This window comes from Podarcis pityusensis (assembly GCF_964106645.2).
Source record: "Podarcis pityusensis genome assembly, chromosome: 17".
NCBI lineage: Eukaryota > Metazoa > Chordata > Lepidosauria > Squamata > Lacertidae > Podarcis > Podarcis pityusensis.
The window spans coordinates 42,276,084-42,295,161 of NC_138042.1; the positions used below are offsets into that span (position 1 = coordinate 42,276,084).

At 46.4% G+C, this 19,078-nt stretch overlaps 1 protein-coding gene across 6 annotated transcripts in view; it reads right to left on the bottom strand.

Annotated features, from left to right (window-relative positions):
• VANGL1 (VANGL planar cell polarity protein 1) overlaps positions 1-19,078 on the bottom strand; it is a 78,554-nt gene that overhangs the window by 2,376 nt on the left and 57,100 nt on the right. For 5 of the 6 annotated variants that reach the window (XM_080987170.1, XM_080987166.1, XM_080987167.1 and 2 more), the window contains 4 exons: positions 10,157-10,290; positions 7,357-7,395; positions 6,886-7,018; positions 672-906 (listed from right to left, as the gene is read on the bottom strand). In XM_080987170.1, the coding sequence (XP_080843296.1) occupies positions 672-906; positions 6,886-7,018; positions 7,357-7,395; positions 10,157-10,290 (541 nt within the window). The remainder of the gene's footprint in view (positions 1-671; positions 907-6,885; positions 7,019-7,356; positions 7,396-10,156; positions 10,291-19,078) is intronic. The other variant, XM_080987171.1, reaches the window with a different exon arrangement.

Below are 19,078 nucleotides of genomic sequence, written 5' to 3' on the forward strand. Positions count from 1 at the left end.
TCACTTGGCAGAGAAACCTCCTGGAAGCAGTTTGAGGGGCTCTCTTGCAGCGAAGAAGGCCCAAGAGCAGAGGAACCCACACTTTTGGACATTGTCTCCCTATGGAGCAGGAAGGCCTTCGCTTCAGGCTCAACACAACCCAGCTGAAACGGGGACTGCCAGCAGGCAAAACAAGGACGTGCACAGCTTGGCACTGTGCAAGGCAGCAGAATCCTAATGTTTGCAACCCCCTTTGTGACTCCCTTCTTGTTCTCTAGAAACAAACCCAAGGGGGGGGAGTAGGGTACCAAGTGTGGGGATGTGGTCAGCAAAGGGAGAAGGGTGTTCCTAAGTGAGCAGAGCAAGGGATGGCCAATTATCCCGTAACACTGAATTTCCAAGGCTGCTGTGATCCGCTGTTCCCATTCTTCCACACGCACACCCCAACACTGTTGTTTGCCTGCCTCCAAGGGGTTTACAAGGGGGGAATATAGGCAGCCAGTGGCATAAAATGAATAAATGAAGATGTTTGCACACACAAAAAGTAGAATTCAGCAACCCTGTCCCTACTGGGTGTCCACACACTTTCAAGCATATCCTTGCAACCTGTGGCAATGGTTGGCAACGTGTAAAAGAAAGCTGAGATGCTCAGACAGCTGAATTCTGTGCCAATAGTGGCATTCCTGCAGTACCTTTGGTGTCATGTTGTTGGCAATGCAGAAGGCCAGATGTTGCAGGATGCTCTCCATGGTATGGTAGTGCTGCTGCCTTGTAGTGCGCAGGTACTTCTGCAGCACTCTTGCCATGGATGGGAAGATGGCTTGAGCTGCCTCGCGGGGATCCATCACGTCACCCGGGGCTTTCGGCTGCTCCTCTGTCTGAAGGCGCTTAATGTGGGTGAAAGCTTCTTCAACTGCTACCACAAGCCTGCATGCCAAAGGACACGAACAGGGATTAACATTCAGGGTAAACTGAACTAAAGCAATGTGGTCCAGCTTGCTTTGCATAATGTTCCCAACATTATAGGGCCTCCCATCCACAGCAGTACTTTCATCTGATGCTTATCTGTATGGACAGCTAACCTCATCCAAATGGTATGAAAAGTATATTTAATTGCACATAACATTCCAACACGACATGAGCAGGGAGGTCCAAGCAGGGTGGCCAGGTCCCCTCTGTTGTTGTCCCAGCCAGGGACAATTGCATGCAAAAGTTACGCATGCCCACTGATCCTGGCTGGCTCAAGCGCACCAAGCTCTGAACAGGTTCATGCTGCAACTTCCCCTTCGCCTGAAGGGTGGAGAAGAGAGCAGACCCCTCGAAATGAGGGAGGGCGTGAGAGACTGCAGAGATGCCGAGTTTTGCTAGGCAAGAGAGGAAAACTGCTAAGCCGCACGGCAATCACGTCCCTGGGGTATTTGAGAAAAAGTGGCCTGTGAACACTTGAGGCCTCACCCTCCAGTCTCCATAATGGAGCTGTTTCCAGAGGAAGAACAGTGAAGGGGATGAAACTCTGGGCTGCCCACCAGGCAACGGCTTGTTCCACCTGCCTTGCCCCACCCTCCTGCCCTGGGAGCCTTCAGAATGGAGTTGCTGCCATGGGCATTGGGTGTATGTGTCTTTCAATGAACTGCATGGAGTGGAAGACTGTAAGTCATGCAGGTGGGGAAGTGTGTGTATGAAATCAACAGGGCCTTATTTATTTTTTGGTTGCTATTTTGTTAATGTTGTTTTATAGATTATGCAGTGAATCCTAAAATATAACTTTTGTTGTAATTGTGCTATTTAGCTTTTTTTTAAAGTTGTTTTGTGAATAGCGTTTGTAGTTGGTTAACTGATGATTTGTCCATTATCGTATATGATTTCTGTATTATTTGTGATGTTGTATTCTGTTATTTATTGCTTGTAAGCCAGTTTGCGATTCATGTGAATGAAAAATGGCATAGAAATATAATCAATCAATCTAGCTCTGTGCCATCTACTTCACACTGTCTGGTAGCAGCTGCCTAAGTTAACAGAGAAATATCTTTCCCAGGGACCCACTGGGAAGCTGGGAACTGAATCTAGGACACGGACTCTGCCACTCTGGGCCTTTCCCTGTGGTGGTGGCGTGGCTGTGAGAGAGAGAAGAGGTCGAGTGCCAAGGATGGATACAACTGGGTTCTTTTCTCCACCTGCAAGAGTTCTAAGCAAAAACAGAGAATATTGTGGCTCTGTGATGAAAATTCCAGACTGATAATCGGGCAGCCCTGAAAACCACCCGATATCTTTAGGTCTGTGGTTTCCACAGCTGTTGCCTCCATTGGAGAAGACTGCAGCCAGGGTGGGCCCCTTCCCTTGCACTCCAGGCAGCTTGCTCGAGTGACTATGTTCAGCTCTCTTAATCTGCAGGGCAGGAACCTTTGCTAACGACCCCCTGGTTTTGTGCAGCTGAGCAAACAAACTCCGGACAGTGCCTAGCAAATGCAAGGGAAGATCTGCAAGCAACCAGAGCAGCAAGGAAACTGGACGATGCATATATGATGCTAAATAAAGAAGCAGCTCATTTTTTTCTTTTTACACCTCATCATAGTTAGAGGTGAATAATTAATTTCCCATCCCTTTTCATTTTTTTTAAGTGCAGGAAATTGCATTAGAACAGAAGTGCAGGGTGGGGGGGATTTGACCCTTCTCAGGGGACAGCAGGCAATGGTCATAGCTCAGTGGCAGAGCATCTAATTTGCATGCAGAAGGTCCCATATTTGATCCCTGGCATCTCCAGGTGGGGCTGGGAATCCTGCATGAATCCCTGGAGAGCTGCTGCTGCTCAGTGCCAACTGTACAGAGCTAGATGGTCCAACTCTGTATACAGTATCTTCCTATGTCCTTATGCATTTTCCTGGCTGAACTGCCTCCTTGTTATTTGCTCTTGAGCTCCTTCCCTGTGTGTGGCCACTCTGATCCCTACCTACAGCTGCTTTGGAAATTGTTTAAACAGTACACAATAATCTCCACCTCTCCTAGCTTGGCCTTCAGATCACAAAAAGGTAAACTGCAGTTCACATTTTTTTAAAGGGCGTTCATCCCAGCCACTTTTATTTCAGCAGGAAAGCAGTGGCACGGATACCCAATCAAGACCCTGTGCCAGCAGCTTCCTGCCCCAGCCCCTGCTATCTGCAGTACCAGCAGCTTCAAACAGCAGCCCAGGGTGGGCATTCTGGGAAACTGACACAGGGTTCCTATTTAGATAGAGAGCATGACATTGGATTAGGGAGCGGGCCCAACTGCCTTCCCTTCAATACAACAGCAGAACTGTTATGCATGCTTTAAAAAGAACAAGGAGGTGTGATTAATGTCACATGTAGTTTGGCCATAAGAATCCCATTACTAAATTTCCTGTGAAAGAATGAAGCCAGGAGTAAATCTTGTCAGTCTGACAGGCTGTAAATATAGAAGACTCGGAGATGACCAGAAGCTCCACTCAGAGAGATAAAAAAACCCAGAAAACCAGCAAGGGATCCCTTCAGGAAATCTCTATTTGTAATTCATCCGGTCTTTCCCATTGTTTGGCTGCTGCTCGAATCTGCCCCGCCTAAACACATAATCAAATATTGTTTACTGATGAATTCAAACTCTCCGGGAAGGTTTTTAATATATATACTGTATGCTTATTTGACACACGAACTGAGCACACCGCTGGGCAGAAGGAACTTGTGGCTGTCTAGAGGGGGAGCTAGTTAATGGGTCTGAGAAGGAATGTCAGTTGCTGATAGTCAGTAAATGTTCAGCAGGATTTGGCACTGAAAACAGCACAGTGGTGGAGGACTGGGGCAAGCCCTTCTCCTCCCCTACGCAGAGGGCCTCCAGCATGAACTCGTGACACAAGTGCACAGTCCCAGTTCACACAATTAACTGAGGCCAGAGTTGGAAAAAGACTGTGGGGGGTGGCTTGCTACATACATGTTGTCAGTGTGGCAAAAGGGTGGGCTCTGCTTCATTATCCTCTGCAGGCAATATCTTTGTCACCCTGGCTGAGCGTATAAACTGAGGCATAGACTAAAGACGGATCAAGATCTTCTATCTCTGTTACCTCCCTGGTTGCAATGATGTTCTATTTCCAAAAAGCAAGTGACTCAGCTCCATGATACCAGGCAGCCGAGAGAACAGGATCCTCCCAATCCCAATTCTCTTCGGCACGAATGTTGAAGTTTAATGCTTTGGTACCAATTTGAAGCACTAAAGGCTCTGATGATTGGCCTCCTCTGCGAATGCCCTCCTGCTCTAGAATCCCCAACCTTTTCATTTCCCAGCCCCCCTTTTCTGTTTGCACAATGCACATGGTTAAATATATATTCTTGTGATAGAAAATAATTTCACCATCAGGTAGCTTCATTGTATGCATCTCAAGGCAGATCCTGCCTTTTAAAGAACAACCTGAACTTGGCAATAGCAGGATTTCATTTCTGGAGCCCCAAGTTCCTTGTGGCGTTGTAGTATCCTGTGGTACTTGGACTCTGCATTTTGGACTCTGCGTTTTGTGAGTGAATGTCGTGTATGCAGCAAAGACAGGTTGGTAATAATAATAATAATAATAATAATAATAATAATAATAATAATATCTTTATTGTCATTGCCCCCTTCGGGGACAACGAAATTACTTATCACAAACTTATCACAAAATTATCACAAACAAGTGAAGAACACTTAACGCTCTCCGACCGCTTTGTGTTCAAAGTGCTGTGAACGCATTACTGTGTTGTAAGCCTTATAAAAACCCATACAGTCGACCTCAGAAGTCGAACGCCTTGCGAGTCAAACGTTTTGCCTCCCAAATGCTGCAAACCCAGAAGTGAGTGTTCCGGTCTGCAACATCCTTTAGAACCCCAAAGTCTGATGCAGCTTCCGGAGCTTCCTGCAGCCAATGGGAGTTGTGCCTTGGCTTCTGAATGTTTTGGAAGTCGAGCGGACTTCCAGAACAGATTCCGTTCGACTTCTGAGGTGCAACTGTAGTAGACTAGGGTAAGGTCTAAGAGAGACAGCCTGAGGCCATCTAGTTAGAGGCAGAGCTGACAGTTAAACATAGCTCCACTCTTTCAGCCAAGAGCTTTCACACAAGCTCTTAGCAAGGTTGAATGTGCTGCTAGAAACACCTGAATAGCTGTAGGAAGGGGCAGTGAGCACGTCAAAAAATGGGAAGGATTTACTGAGAGTAAGACACACAGTACTTGTGATCAGCCAGGCCAAACACAGCCCATTAGCTGTGATTTAAGCCCTTGGTGGGCCACTAGACACTTCCTACTGTTGCTGCTTGTCCTGGATTGCAAAAAGCAGGAAGGTTAACAAGTACATGGCAAACTGCAATAGAAGAAGAAGAAGAAGAAGAAGAAGAAGAAGAAGAAGAAGAAGAAGAAGAAGAAGAGGAGTTTGGATTTGATATCCCACTTTATCACTACCCGAAGGAGTCTCAAAGCGGCTAACATTCTCCTTTCCCTTCCTCCCCCACAACAAACACTCTGTGAGGTGAGTGGGGCTGAGAGACTTCAGAGAAGTGTGACTGGCCCAAGGTCACCCAGCAGCTGCATGTGGAGGAGCGGAGACGTGAACCCGGTTCACCAGATTACGAATCTACCGCTCTTAACCACTACACCACACTAGCCTGCGTTTGCTAATGAGGTTGTCAGAAAGCCCCCAGAGAGAAATCTGAAAGCTCTGGGAAGATAGCATGATGAGGACAGCCCATCCCACTACCTCCACTTTAGCTAGGAACTATGTCTAACCCCAACCCTGTTCCATCCCTCCGTTCTTGCTTTGCAGCACATTGGCTACATCTTGGAGATGTACCGGAGAAGTTGTGAGTCCAGTCCGCAAGGAAAGACATTCCTTTTTGCCTAAGCCTGGGAAACTCGGGTGTGTGTTGTCCTTTCCCAATCCAGCCAGCTGTGCTGAGCCATGCACTCCACTCTAGTCTCAGTTGCCTCTCTGAACATGCAATGGCTTTTGCCATTTCATCTTGCTTGGCACCGGTCTCTCTCATTTATCTTCCCCAGTTAAGGGCGCAGCACACATCTATTGGGATGGGTGTAAGTGCTCTGAGCATAGCACACCAATCCTGGCCCGACTGCACTAGCTACCAATTAGTTTCCAGGCCCAATTCAAAGTGTTGATTTTGACCTATAAAAGCCTTGAACGGCTCAGGACTGCAATTCCTCAAGGACTGCTTCTCCCCATATAAACCATCCCGGACTCTGCATTCATCATCCGAGGCCCTTCTTTGTGTGTGTCTTCCATGTGAGGTTTGGAGGGTGGCAACATGAGAACGGGCCTTTTCTGTAGTGGCTCCCCATTTGTGGAACGCTCTCCTCAGGAGGGTTCGCCTCCTTCATTATATATTTTTAGGTGCCAGGCAAAAGCGTTCCTATCCAACCAGGCCTTTGGCTGATTAATATCCCACAGCCTTTTAAATGTATCTGTGGGAAGGGGGGAGCCAGTGTGGTGTAGTGGTTAAGAGCGGTAGTCTCGTAATCTGGGGAACCGGGTTCACGTCTCCGCTCCTCCACATGCAGCTGCTGGGTGACCTTGGGCCAGTCACACTTCTCTGAAGTCTCTCAGCCCCACTCACCTCACAGAGTGTTTGTTGTGGGGGAGGAAGGGAAAGGAGAATGTTAGCCGCTTTGAGACTCCTTAAAGGGAGTGAAAGGCGGGATATCAAATCCAAACTCTTCTTCTTCTTCTTCTATTGCTTTGTTGTAATTATTTACTTGAGTTTTATCTTGTATTTTCTTCTGTGAACCGCCCTGAGATCTTTTGATGAAGGGTGGTATAAAAATTTAATAAATAAATAGGAACTCTGTATCATCCCCACTCCCATTCCAGACTACGGAAGAATTGTATCATCTCCCGTGGTTGGCCTGCAGATAAAATTCTTGCCTTGCTCGACGTTTTCGGACCCTGCGCTCATGGTCTGCTTCTTCGTAATAGAGCTCATTGTGACTGGAGTCTCTGCGGTGCGCTGCAGCAGCAATCATGGCCCTGGACTGCCCAGCTGCACTGTTATCTGGCCCTTGAAAGAGAGCAGAAAGACTGAGAATTAAGAAAGAAAAGCCCGTCAGCTTGCCAACAATGGTGATAACCTAACACCACCTTTCATTTTCCCCCTTATTCCTAAAAGGAAAAATACTTTCCGACCACAAATATTCCCTTGGGGTGCAGAAGTGCAGTAAAGGGATGTTTTTCCCCTGATGTACTGAAATCAGCAGAACAAAATGTAAACCGGGAAAGGGAACTTAAGATGTAACCTCCATATAACCAACTTTTACAGAAAGATACAGCAGCAACACAGAACCGGAACTGGGTGAATACACTTAGACAGAGGACACATACACCAAAGATGCTACTTACCATCTGCTAAATGCATTTTCAGTTTGGCCACAAGGGCAGCTGGAGCACATGGCAATTCAGCAACAAGAAAGAGGGAGTGTGAAAGGGGAAATGGGAGGGAGGGAGGGGAGAGATTCAAAAGGAAAAAAACAAAGACAGAAAATAAGAACATCAAGTGGCATGAGACGGACAAAAAACAAAGCGAAGCAGTGCCAGACAAAAGAAAATAAACTTCTCAAAACCGGTGAAAGATTTTTTAGGCAGAAACAGGCACAGTAAAGCAAGATGGCCCCTACCAGACAAGCAGGACATGGGATGCTGCCGTAGGCCCCTGGGTTTTTCTACTTGTCTGCTCCAACCTCCAATGGCTCTCCAAGGACTCTTCCAAGCCTTGGAATCCTTTTTCTTTTTAATGCCAGGGCCTGAACGCAAGATACTCTGTATGCAAGGAATGTGCTGTCCAGCTCTCTGGGGAGGGCTATGGCCCCTCCCCAAATGTGTCCAGGTCTCCCATCACATCTATAGTTTGGCTCTCATCCTAAATAGGGAAGGGGGGGGGGGTTACAAGCTGTTTTTGTCCTGGGAGCTTTCACATCTCCCCATTGGGGGTGGGGGAGGTGATAGGAGGGACAGACCCCTTTTGAGAGCGAGCTCTGGTTGGTATGCACCAATTAGTTTGGAAGCAAAATGGGCCCACCCCAAAATAAGATCATGTTTTCCATGTACTGAGAAGGCTCCCTGGCCATACAGAAGAAGCAGGGCTTTTTGTGACAGGACTCAATGGTACAGAGTACTGACACCTCTTCTTTTGCTGCCCGTGGCAGCCATTTTGTGCCGGCACCCACAGAATGTTTATCATTATATGAGCACCATCATCTCATTTTTAACAAAAGAAGCAATGTGCAGAAGTACATAAAAAGTAGACATTCTGTAAACTAAAAGAACAGTATGCTTTTCAAAGGTCAAAGTGGCCGTGCGAGTTTCCTTGACTAGCAAACTGCTGAGGGCAGAGATGTAAGAAATGAACTCATCTCATTAATCTGGAGAAAGTACTTCTGGGCTCATACTGAATGCCAAAGACAAGAACTGTTGTTTCCTCCTTGCATTTGCTTGGGGGTGGAGAGAGAAGCATGTTACTTCCTAATCACAGCTACGCAAGAGTCCTGGATTTGCCCAGTTTTTTATGGGGGTGTCTCATTTTCACTCCAGAGAGAAGGGGAAAAGAGGTCAAAGCTGCATTGGCTAACCGTTCGAGGACCCCACTGACCATGCATCCAAGGTCTGCATGCCAGCGGCGGGTGTGACCAGCACACACTCACCACCCATATGCCCAGGCAGATGTCCACACATTCACTTCCACGCAGCAGGGGCAGGGGGTGTACAGACAGGAAGGCAAGAAGGCAGGCAGAGACATAGACACACTCAGCAGAGTGGCGGGGGGACCTGCGAACAGGCATGCACCCCATACACACATCACTGTGCTGGTCTTGATGGAGGGGTCGAAACCACTTTGCTCAACAATGTCCCCTGCTGCTTGGCACACACACAAAATAAAAAGAAGCCCAGTTGTTGCGGGCCTGGGGGGGGGGGCACTAGAAATTACTGGGGTGTGTATGAATATTGCCTATAGGCTAGTCAACACCTGGTTAAAAGGATCCCTTTTGCAAGCCTAGAAATGATGGCTATGATTGAGCTGGAAAATAAAAACAAAAAGCAAAATTAAGGCAAGAAAGGGGAATGGAAGATGGGCAAGTCTCCCAAGCTTGCATAGTTCCCTGGTCTTGACACCTAGCACCCAAGAGTGAAGAAGTGAGAGGAGGGAATGGGGAAAGGCCCCCCTTTCCCTGTGCACTGGCTGTTTCCACAACTGCTTGTTCGGAAAGGGAGAGGGGGTTTGGGGCCAGTGGCTGGTGGGACAAAAGCAAGGATTTCATCTCTGATTCAGATGTTGAGCTGAGCTGCTCACTGCTCTAAGGCAAGCTCCACATTCTTCAACAGACCAAGTGTGGAGAAGTTCACCAGCATCTTTAAGGGAAACGAGCTTGCCTATAACCACATCTTGGAGCAGAAGTAGCTGATTTGGTGCCCTCCAGACATTGTTTGACTCAACTACCATCAACGCCAGCCAGCGTGGCAAGTGGCCAAGGGCGATGGGAATTATTAGTCTAACAGCATCTGAAGGGCCATGGCTTCCCCCAATCTGCCTTATGGTATCAAGGAAGTGAGTGTTAATGTTGAGACGGGGCAGGGGGAGAGAGAGAGAAATGTGTACCATGAAATTAAGTGCTCAGGTGACTCTGAGCTGTTTAACACTTTTTGGTCAAGGGTCCCCACCTGGAAACAGTACATTTGGGCAAGGCGGAAAAATACAAGACCCTCATCATTCATTACTCATGTGATAGGAGCACCAGATGATTACTGGAGACTTTGCATGTCTCTGGGCATGCTGTCCAGTCTCAGCTACAGAGGTCCACGCATTGGTGTGATATTTTGCAGGTAGAAGCCTATGTGTGAATAGCTCTTCCGTCCAGATAGTCATGCCAATGTGTGGACACCTATAGGTGGCACCAGGCAGTCTTTGGGGGGCTCAATTATCCTCAAGGAGGGGTAATGATGCTCTGTGTCCATCATCCAAAATCTATCTCTCAGCATGTGAAAAATAAGCTGAAAGCTTCAACCTTGGATCATAACAGAGGCAAGGGAAGGGGTGGGAAGGCAGCCTGACTTTCCTGCAGTCGAGGTCAAGGCAAGCAAAAGGGGGAAAGGACATAGAGCAGCTTCCAAACATTACCACCAATTAATTTGCCCTCTCTCAACCTACCATCGACATTGTAGACCTTCAGACCCGCCATGTGCTTCTCTGCACGTGCTTTGGAAGCTGTTAACAACAGTGGGTTGTAGACAGAAAAGTCTCTGTGGTAATTTTCCAGAACGACTAAAGCAGCACGCTGGATACTGGAAAGAGAAATGGGAAGAAATATATATATATATATATATATATCAAAAATGAAAACCACAATATATGAGAACAACTTCCATAGTTTCTCTGTATTTTGGCAAGCACAAACCCAAGGAAAGCCTTCATTTTAACCCTAGAATCATAGAATCATAGAGTTGGAAGAGACCACAAGGGCCATCGAGTCCAACCCCCTGCCAAGCAGGAAACACCATCAGAGCACTCCTGACATATGGTTGTCAAGCCTCTGCTTAAAGACCTCCAAAGAAGGAGACTCCACCACACTCCTTGGCAGCAAATTCCACTGTCAAACAGCTCTTACTGTCAGGAAGTTCTTCCTAATGTTTAGGTGGAATCTTCTTTCTTGTAGTTTGGATCCATTGCTCCGTGTCCGCTTCTCTGGAGCAGCAGAAAACAACCTTTCTCCCTCCTCTATGTGACATCCTTTTCTATATTTGAACATGGCTATCATATCACCCCTTAACCTCCTCTTCTCCAGGCTAAACATGCCCAGCTCCCTTAGCCGTTCCTCATAAGGCATCGTTTCCAGGCCTTTGACCATTTTGGTTGCCCTCCTCTGGACACGTTCCAGTTTGTCAGTGTCCTTCTTGAACTGTGGTGCCCAGAACTGGACACAGTACTCCAGGTGAGGTCTGACCAGAGCAGAATACAGTGGCACTATTACTTCCCTTGATCTAGATGCTATACTCCTATTGATGAGGCCCAGAATTGCATTGGCTTTTTTAGCTGCCGCGTCACACTGTTGGCTCATGTCAAGTTTGTGGTCAACCAAGACTCCTAGATCCTTTTCGCATGTACTGCTCTCAAGCCAGGTGTCCCCCATCTTGTAGTTGTGCCTCTCATTTTTTTTTGCCCAAGTGCAATACTTTACATTTCTCCCTGTTAAAATTCATCTTGTTTGTTTTGGCCCAGTTCTCTAATCTGTCAAGGTCGTTTTGAAGTGTGATCCTGTCCTCTGGGGTGTTAGCCACCCCTCCCAGTTTGGTGTCATCTGCAAATTTGATCAGGATGCCCTTGAGTCCATCATCCAAGTCATTGATAAAAATGTTGAATAAGACCGGGCCCAAGACAGAACCCTGTGGCACCCCACTAGTCACTCTTCTAACTCACATAAAGACTTTCTGTTGTTAGATTACAATGCCCTTCATCCCTAGCCACTAGGACCTGTGGTCAGGGATGATGGGAGCAAAATCTGGGGACCCAAGGTTGGCGAAAGCTGCCTAGGTCACCTCAGGTCTACTCATTATAGTGCCAGGAAAATAAAGCAGCTGTTTTTAACTTGTTTATGCATTGTGTCTGAAGAGCCACTATTGTGCCTTTTAATTTCTCACCACCAAACTGGTTCAGTGAAAGACTCAGCCTTTGTTTATTTCTATATTTCTTTTTTGTATGTGATGTATTAAAATGAAATAAAAATGTTTAAGAAGAAAGAAAGAAAGACTCAGCCTTCCAAGAACCATATTCCACCCCCCACCATGTAACTGCAATGCTGTTGAGTGTATGAGCAAGAGGACCCATCTGCAATGCTTCTCATAAGCTTCCTCCAACACTGGTTTTTATCCAGCTTATTGTAATTAGAGGACAGGGCTGTGTTGTTGCCGCTGTTTTAAAACTTTTAAGAAATTCTCTCTGTACGTTAGTGGGAGGGTTTGGGTGGGGCTGCAGCAGGGGAAATTTTCTTTTTAACCCTTCCCCCTACACATAAGTACACTACAATTTCCCTGATCAAAAATTATGTGTTTCCCAGAGGAGCCACATATAGGTATCACGTATGATTTAGATCAGGAAAAGCGTTCAGGAGAAAGGTTAAACCAGGGGTCAGCAAACTTTTTCAGCAGGAGGCCGGTCCACTGTCCCTCAGACCTTGTGGGGGGCCGGACTATATTTTGGAAAAAGAAGAATGAAATCCTATGCCCCACAAATAACCCAGAGGTGCATTTAAAAAAAAATCACACATTTTACTCATGTAAAAACACCAGGCAGGCCCCACAAATAACCCAGAGATGCATTTTAAATAAAAGGACACATTCTACTCATGTAAAAACACGCTGATTCCCGGACCGTCCGCGGGCTGGATTGAGAAGGCGATTGGGTCGGATCCAGCCCCCGGGCCTTACTTTGCCTACCCATGGGTTAAACCTTCCCTCTCCTAGCATCTCAACACCAACCTAATTTGGGGGCAGGGAGGGGGATTACTTGCAGCTGTTTTAAGCTATAATTACTGAGAGATCAAGTAATAATAATTTTATTATTATTCGTGATCTTTCACCACCATCTATTTTGGCTCATAGTTCTCCCTTTTCCTTTATTTTAAAACTTCAGAGGCAAATCAAATCATTTGTTTATACAAGCATTGATAACAAAGCTTGGTAACACCATTTGCAACTTAATAAGTCCTAATATTTTTGTATTGGTTGCTTTTTATTTTTATTGCATTGATACATATATTATCTATTCTATATTAATTACTATGAGAGCTTTCTCTCTAATAAAACTATAAGGATATAATCATGCTGCAGTTTGCTTGGCCACAGACAGGTGATACTGGATGACAAAATAATAGAATCTGAGAACAGTAGAATTGGAAGGGACCTACAGTATGGGGAGCTGCTGGTCCATTGGGAGGGCAGCCCAGGTGAGGAGAGGGTATCTGGAGGACGAACATGAAGGCACAGGTGGGGAGTGGAGGGAGCCTGAGGATGGAGATGTGCGAAGCAAGCAAGCGGATCAGGCAAGTAGGCTGGGTGAGGCAGCGCAATCTGAAGGAGGGAGACGCAGGTAGGTGATCAGGGTGGAAGGCGAGGCAAGGAGGAGGGATCTGGAGGATGGAGATGCGACTGTGCAGGCTACCCAGGCAAGCAGCCCAGGCAAGGTAAGGAGGAGGGAACCAGAGGACAGAGATGTGGGCAGGTAAGCAGCTCAGGTGAGCAGTGGAAATATGGTGGGTTAGCCAGGTGTAAAGGGAAGGGGTTGGCCAGGGGGGCAGAGGGTTAGAACGTAAGAAGAGGCTGCTGGCTCAGCTCAATGGCCCATCTATCTAGTCCAGCATGCTGTTCTCACAGTGACCTACGAGATACCTGTGAGAAATCCGAGCATAAGAACACTCTCCTGTCCTGTGGTTTCCAGCAACTGGTATTCGGAAGAACTATTGCCTCCAGCTGTGCAGGCAAAACATAGCCATCCCAGCTAGTAACCACTGAGAGCCCTCTCTTCCATGGGCTTCTCCAATCCTCTTTTAAAGCCAAATAAGTTGGTGGCCATCATTGTCCCCTACAGGAGCAAATTCCATAGTTCAACTATACACTATGTGTAAGGAAATACTTTCTTTTGACGGGAAGGTATGGCTGGCAAGAGAAGCAAATGGGGTCACAGCCCATAGTATATACACATTTATATGTATTATTCCAGTATCTTAAACTCCTAACACATGCAATGATTTTACTTCTTTATTAATTTAACATCTTATAAAACAGACACCGTTACCAAGCTATTCCATTACAAATATTATTGTTTCTCATAATAGTATCATTTAAAATAATTTCTATTTCTCCTTTGGTTCTCGAAGTAAATGGGTTTCAAGTTTTATCAAAAATATACTGTTGCTCTCTCCCCCCACCCCCAATAAAATGGCTCAATTTGGCCATTAAAGAAATGTCCCATTTCACCCCACTCCATTCATTTATTGTTGGTGTTATTTGTAATCTCTACTTGCATGCATATAGCCATCTTGTGGCTGTCAACTAAGGAGAAATACGTAAGCTCTTTGTGTTCCTTTTTTTGCTGAACCATCTACATACAAAAGAAGCATCATTGGCTGGGTCCAATGAGGCTTCTGGTTTTCTAACCCCCTTCCTTTTTTTACTTGCTCCTTTGCCCACTAAAGAGAGGCAGCAGCTGAAATACAAGGAGGAGCAGACCTTAATTACATGGATGGCACCAACCAGAAAACCAGAAAGGTCACAATCATTTGCAGAATGAGCACATGCCTGAAACAGCCCCCTGGGGCTGCATTGCTTAAACCTTCCTGCCCACATCAAGGAGAAGCACCACCCTTTGTAGCTCAGCTTTGCCGGCTGCACGTTACGAGCCATAAAGGAATGGGAACCGCCCCCCACCCAACGTTAGCGCATGTACACACCCTTCTCTTCCCACACAGGCATTCACTTCTATGAGCAAACACTACCAAGAGGCAGCAAAGAATGGAAACCATCTCAGCAGAGAGAAAAGCTTGCAGAGGTGTTCAGCTAATGAATGAAACAGTGAGAAAGGTGCTCCCAAAGTTATTTGGCTACTGGCCAGATTAAATGAGTCTAGGTTTTACTGTGGGTTATTAATGCCACAGAAGGGACACATTAGCCCTCTCTTTCCATGGTAATTTCCAGACTAATTTCTGTTGCTAAAAGCAACAGGGATAGCTCAGTTGGTCAGAGCAAGGTGCTGTTAACGCCAAGGTTGCAGGTTTGATCCCCATATGGGGCAGCTGCATATTCCTAGACTAGATGACCCTCAGGGTCCCTTCCAACTCTATAATTCTATAGGATAACATCTCTAATGTAACACACAAACCCTTTCCCCACTAGCCAGGTCTAAAAGAAGTCAAACTGAGGCATCCACTTCATATAACTGAGTTTCAGTGCCATTAAAAGCAAGTGTGGCAATGTCCCCTTTAAGAGGTCTGTTATATTTTGGGGCCAGGTGGGGTGAAGGGAGACTGTAGGTGGGAGCTGTGTGAGAGGCACCCAGAACAGAACCATGAGAAGGTAAATTGTGACATGACACCCCCCCAATAGTTAAATAAACGAAACAACATCTAAGAAAACGGTAGCAGGAGTGGGATGTCTCCAGAAAAACCTGTCTGGTTAGAAGAGAAGTCAAGGAAAGTAAGAATGTTGATTTAGGACTACCAACTATACTGAGCCTCTCCAGCAATGAAGCAGAAGGCTGGCAACGTTTTAAACAAGCCTTTGACTTCTATGAGATGCTGGGTAAAAACAGAAATGGATGATGCAGTCAGAAGACAGCGCCCTTTCTTTCTCAATGTAGTGGACAAAGAAGCAACGTATCTATGCAATGGCTTACAACGTTCTGCCACTGAAAAAAACTTAACTACAAGTTGGCACAGGAAAGGTTTGAGGAAAACTGCCTCCCTAAAAGGAATGATACCTTTGAACATTATACATTCAAAATGAGACCGGAGAGAGAGAAACGGTTGAGGCTTTTGTGGCTGTTCTCAGCCTGCTATGGAAACATGCAATTATGGAGAGTTAACTGAAACCTGCCTGAGAGAGCAGCTAGTATGTATTGGGAATCCAAGACAACAGCATCCAGAAAAAGCTGCTGGAAAATGATGATCCCGCCTTAGAAAAGGCATTCAGAATTTGCAAAACAGCTGAAGCAACAGTGCAGGGAATGCAAACATTACAAGGCAAGCAGGACCCTAGAGAAGGCCTAGGAATTTGGAAAGCACCACCCCACAAGTCCATGCAGAAACCAAACAAAACTGAGAGCTCCAAGTGGAAGCAAGCAACTGGAGCAAGACACAAGGAAGAAAACAGGAAAAAGCTGTGCACCAAATGTGGCTGAAGTGCCCAGCATACGTTGCAACATACGCAAGCAGCTGCACTATTTTCAAGGGTCTGCAATTAAAGCCATAAGACGCAGTATCACCAACGGAGAGTTCATGCTCTGCATGGTGAAGTTAGCAACTGCACGGGTGAGGGTGGGGAAGATTTCTGCACTGGCAAGTTGCAAGAGGATGAAACTTTACAAGACCAGATCATTTCCCTTGACATGGTAACATTTAAGGTAGACATGGGACCACACAATAAAGTTACAAAATGCAAGTCAAGCCCCTCTATTTAGAGTACAAGAAGTTTAATCTAAAAACTTTGAAGATAACCCCCATTCCAGACAAGGGCATGTGTGAACTAGTAATTAAACACAAGGGCAATGCCATGCAAGTGCAGCTTGTAACCGTGCCAACATCACCAGTGCCCACCATAGGGTTAAAAGCATGCTGAGACCTAAACCTGATTAAGACAGCAAACACCACAGAGAAAAGGGTTACACACCTACCATTCCTGTCTCAAGAAATGTGCCCCTAGCCGTAAACTAACCGCACTGGGCACTGTTGAAAGGCAGAAGGGCCAACTCCCTGGGTGCATCCTTTAGTAATTGTGAGAAAAAGTTGCCTGCTGTTATGCCTGGATCCCAAACAACTGAACAAGTATGTCATTTTCTCATTCCCACAAGGGATGAACTCTGGGGATACGGCAGGTGCCAGGCGTTTCTCCACTTGGGATGCATCTGCAGGGTTTGGGCAGGTGCTCCTAGTTAGGGAAAGGGCAAAGCTGTGCACTTTTAACTCACTCTGTGGAAGCTGCTGTTTCAAGGGGCTTCCATTTGGCTTATGCCTGTGAAACAATGTGATGCTGACATCTACCCATGCAAAAATCTGTGCAAGGCTGAGGGGAAATGGTAATACGATAAGGGTACCAAAGACTTGCCATCACTTCAAGAAAATTATGTGCTGAGTTCCAATACAGTGGTACCTCTGGTTAAGAACTTAATTCATTCCGGAGGTCCGTTCTTAAGGTGAAACTGTTCTTAACCTGAGGTACCACTTTAGCTAATGGGGCCTCCCGCTGCCACCACATGATTTCTGTTCTCATCCTGAGGTAAAGTTCTTAACCCGAGGTACTACTTCTGGGTTAGCGGAGTCTGTAACCTGAAGCGTTTGTAACCCAAGGTACCACTGTAGGAATGGAAATCCAAAAGGGGAACGGACAGTGTTCCACCACTAAGTGGCTTCAATATCATATGAAGCAATCACACGATGGAAGAGAAGGCATCTCCTACTGATTCAATATTATTATTATTGTTGTTGTTATTGTTATTATTATTATTATTCACTCAGAAACAATGATGGACAACCAACACCACTCTGCACCAAATGAGGGACTCAAATCCATGACAGGGGAAGAAGGCAGAGAAACAACTCCCCAAAACTCAGCAAAACAAAACAGTATTATTATTATTTATTTATTTATTTATTTATTTATTATTTATGCCCCGCCCATCTGGCTGGGCTTTCCCAGCCACTCTGGGCGGCTTCCAAAAAAATATTAAAATACTGTAATACATCAAACATTAAAAGCTTCCCTAAACAGGGCTGCCTTCAGATGTCTTCTGAAAGTCTGGAAGTTGTTGTTCTCTTTGACATCTAGTGGGAGGGCGTTCCACAGGGCGGGCGCCACCACCGAGAAGGCCCTCTGCCTGGTTCCCTGTAACTTGGCTTCTCGCAGGGAGGGAACCACCAGAAGGCCCTCGGCGCTGGACCTCAGTGTCTGGGTAAAATGATGGGGGTGGAGACACTCCTTCAGATATACTGGACCGAGGCCGTTTAGGGCTTTAAAGGTCAGCACCAACACTTTGAATTGTGCTTGGAAACGTACTGGGAGCCAATGTAGGTCTTTCAAGACTGGTGTTATGTGGTCTCGGTGGCCGCTCCCAGCCACCAGTCTAGATGCCGGGTTCTGGATTAGTTGTAGTTTCCGGGTCACCTTCAAAGGTAGTCCCACGTAGAGCGCATTGCAGTAGTCCAAGCACCACTCTGGCGAGACAGTCTGCGGGCAGGTAGGGTCTCAGCCTGCGTACCAGATGGAGCTGGTAAGCAGCTGCCCTGGACATGGCAAATAGGCACCAGGAACTGGAATACTGTACAGCTAAGGGAGGTCCAACAGAGCCATAAGAAAGCCAGAAGGACTCACTGAAAGTGATTATGTGTTACTATTACTGCATTACATTTTTTGTTTATCAGTTTTTAGTATTATTATTAAAAAAAGAGGGAGATGTGGTGATATCCCTTTAAGAGGTTTGTTATGCTTCATAGGGAAACCGCCTGAGAGGTTTATGTCAGAGGTTTATGCGCCTCAGCAGCATGCAAGGAAAGCAAAGAGACTGCACATAGCAGCTATGTGTGAGGCACCTAGAACAGAACAGGACCACAATAAAGTAAATATGGAAACTACCCTGTGATTGTTAAGGAACACCACATTATGCTGGTGCATTGGAGAGAACATCACAGGCAGTGTTATTAAATGTATGGGGGGGGGCTGGTTCCCCAGCATGGGGATGAAGTGAAAGAAGGGGACACATCTTGGATTTTCCACCTCAGGCATCAAAATATGTGTTGCTGGAAGCAATTTTGTAAGATAGTTGTCCCACTGTGCCAACTACTGCATTTGAAAGAAGCAGCTTTGATAAGGGCAGGGAAATGTGTGCTGTCTGAATGGCTTTCCTCTCCTGGGTAGGATTGCCCTATGGCGGCGCCCCAGGGCACTTATGCAAGGAGAGCCCTTGTGTGATTCATCTTCTCTCCCTCCATAGCTAGATGATGTTGACTTCAGCAGGCTGGAGAAAAACCACAGGCCATTGGGAAGACTTCCCCAGCCTTGACATGTTAGGATTGCAATCCTATACCGACTTAATTGGGAGTAAGCTATATTGAGTGGGGACGCGGGTGGCGCTGTGGTCTAAACCACAGAGCCTAGGCTTGCTAATCAGAAGGTCAGCGGTTCGAATCTCTGCGACGGGGTGAGCTCTCATTGTTCGGTCCCAGTTCAAAAGCACATCAAAGTGCAAGTAGATAAACAGGTACCGCTCCGGCGGGAAGGTAAACGGTGTTTCCGTGCACTGCTCTGGTTCGCCAGAAGCGGCTTAGTCATGCTGCCCACATGACCCACAAGTCCGCTGTCTGCAGACCAA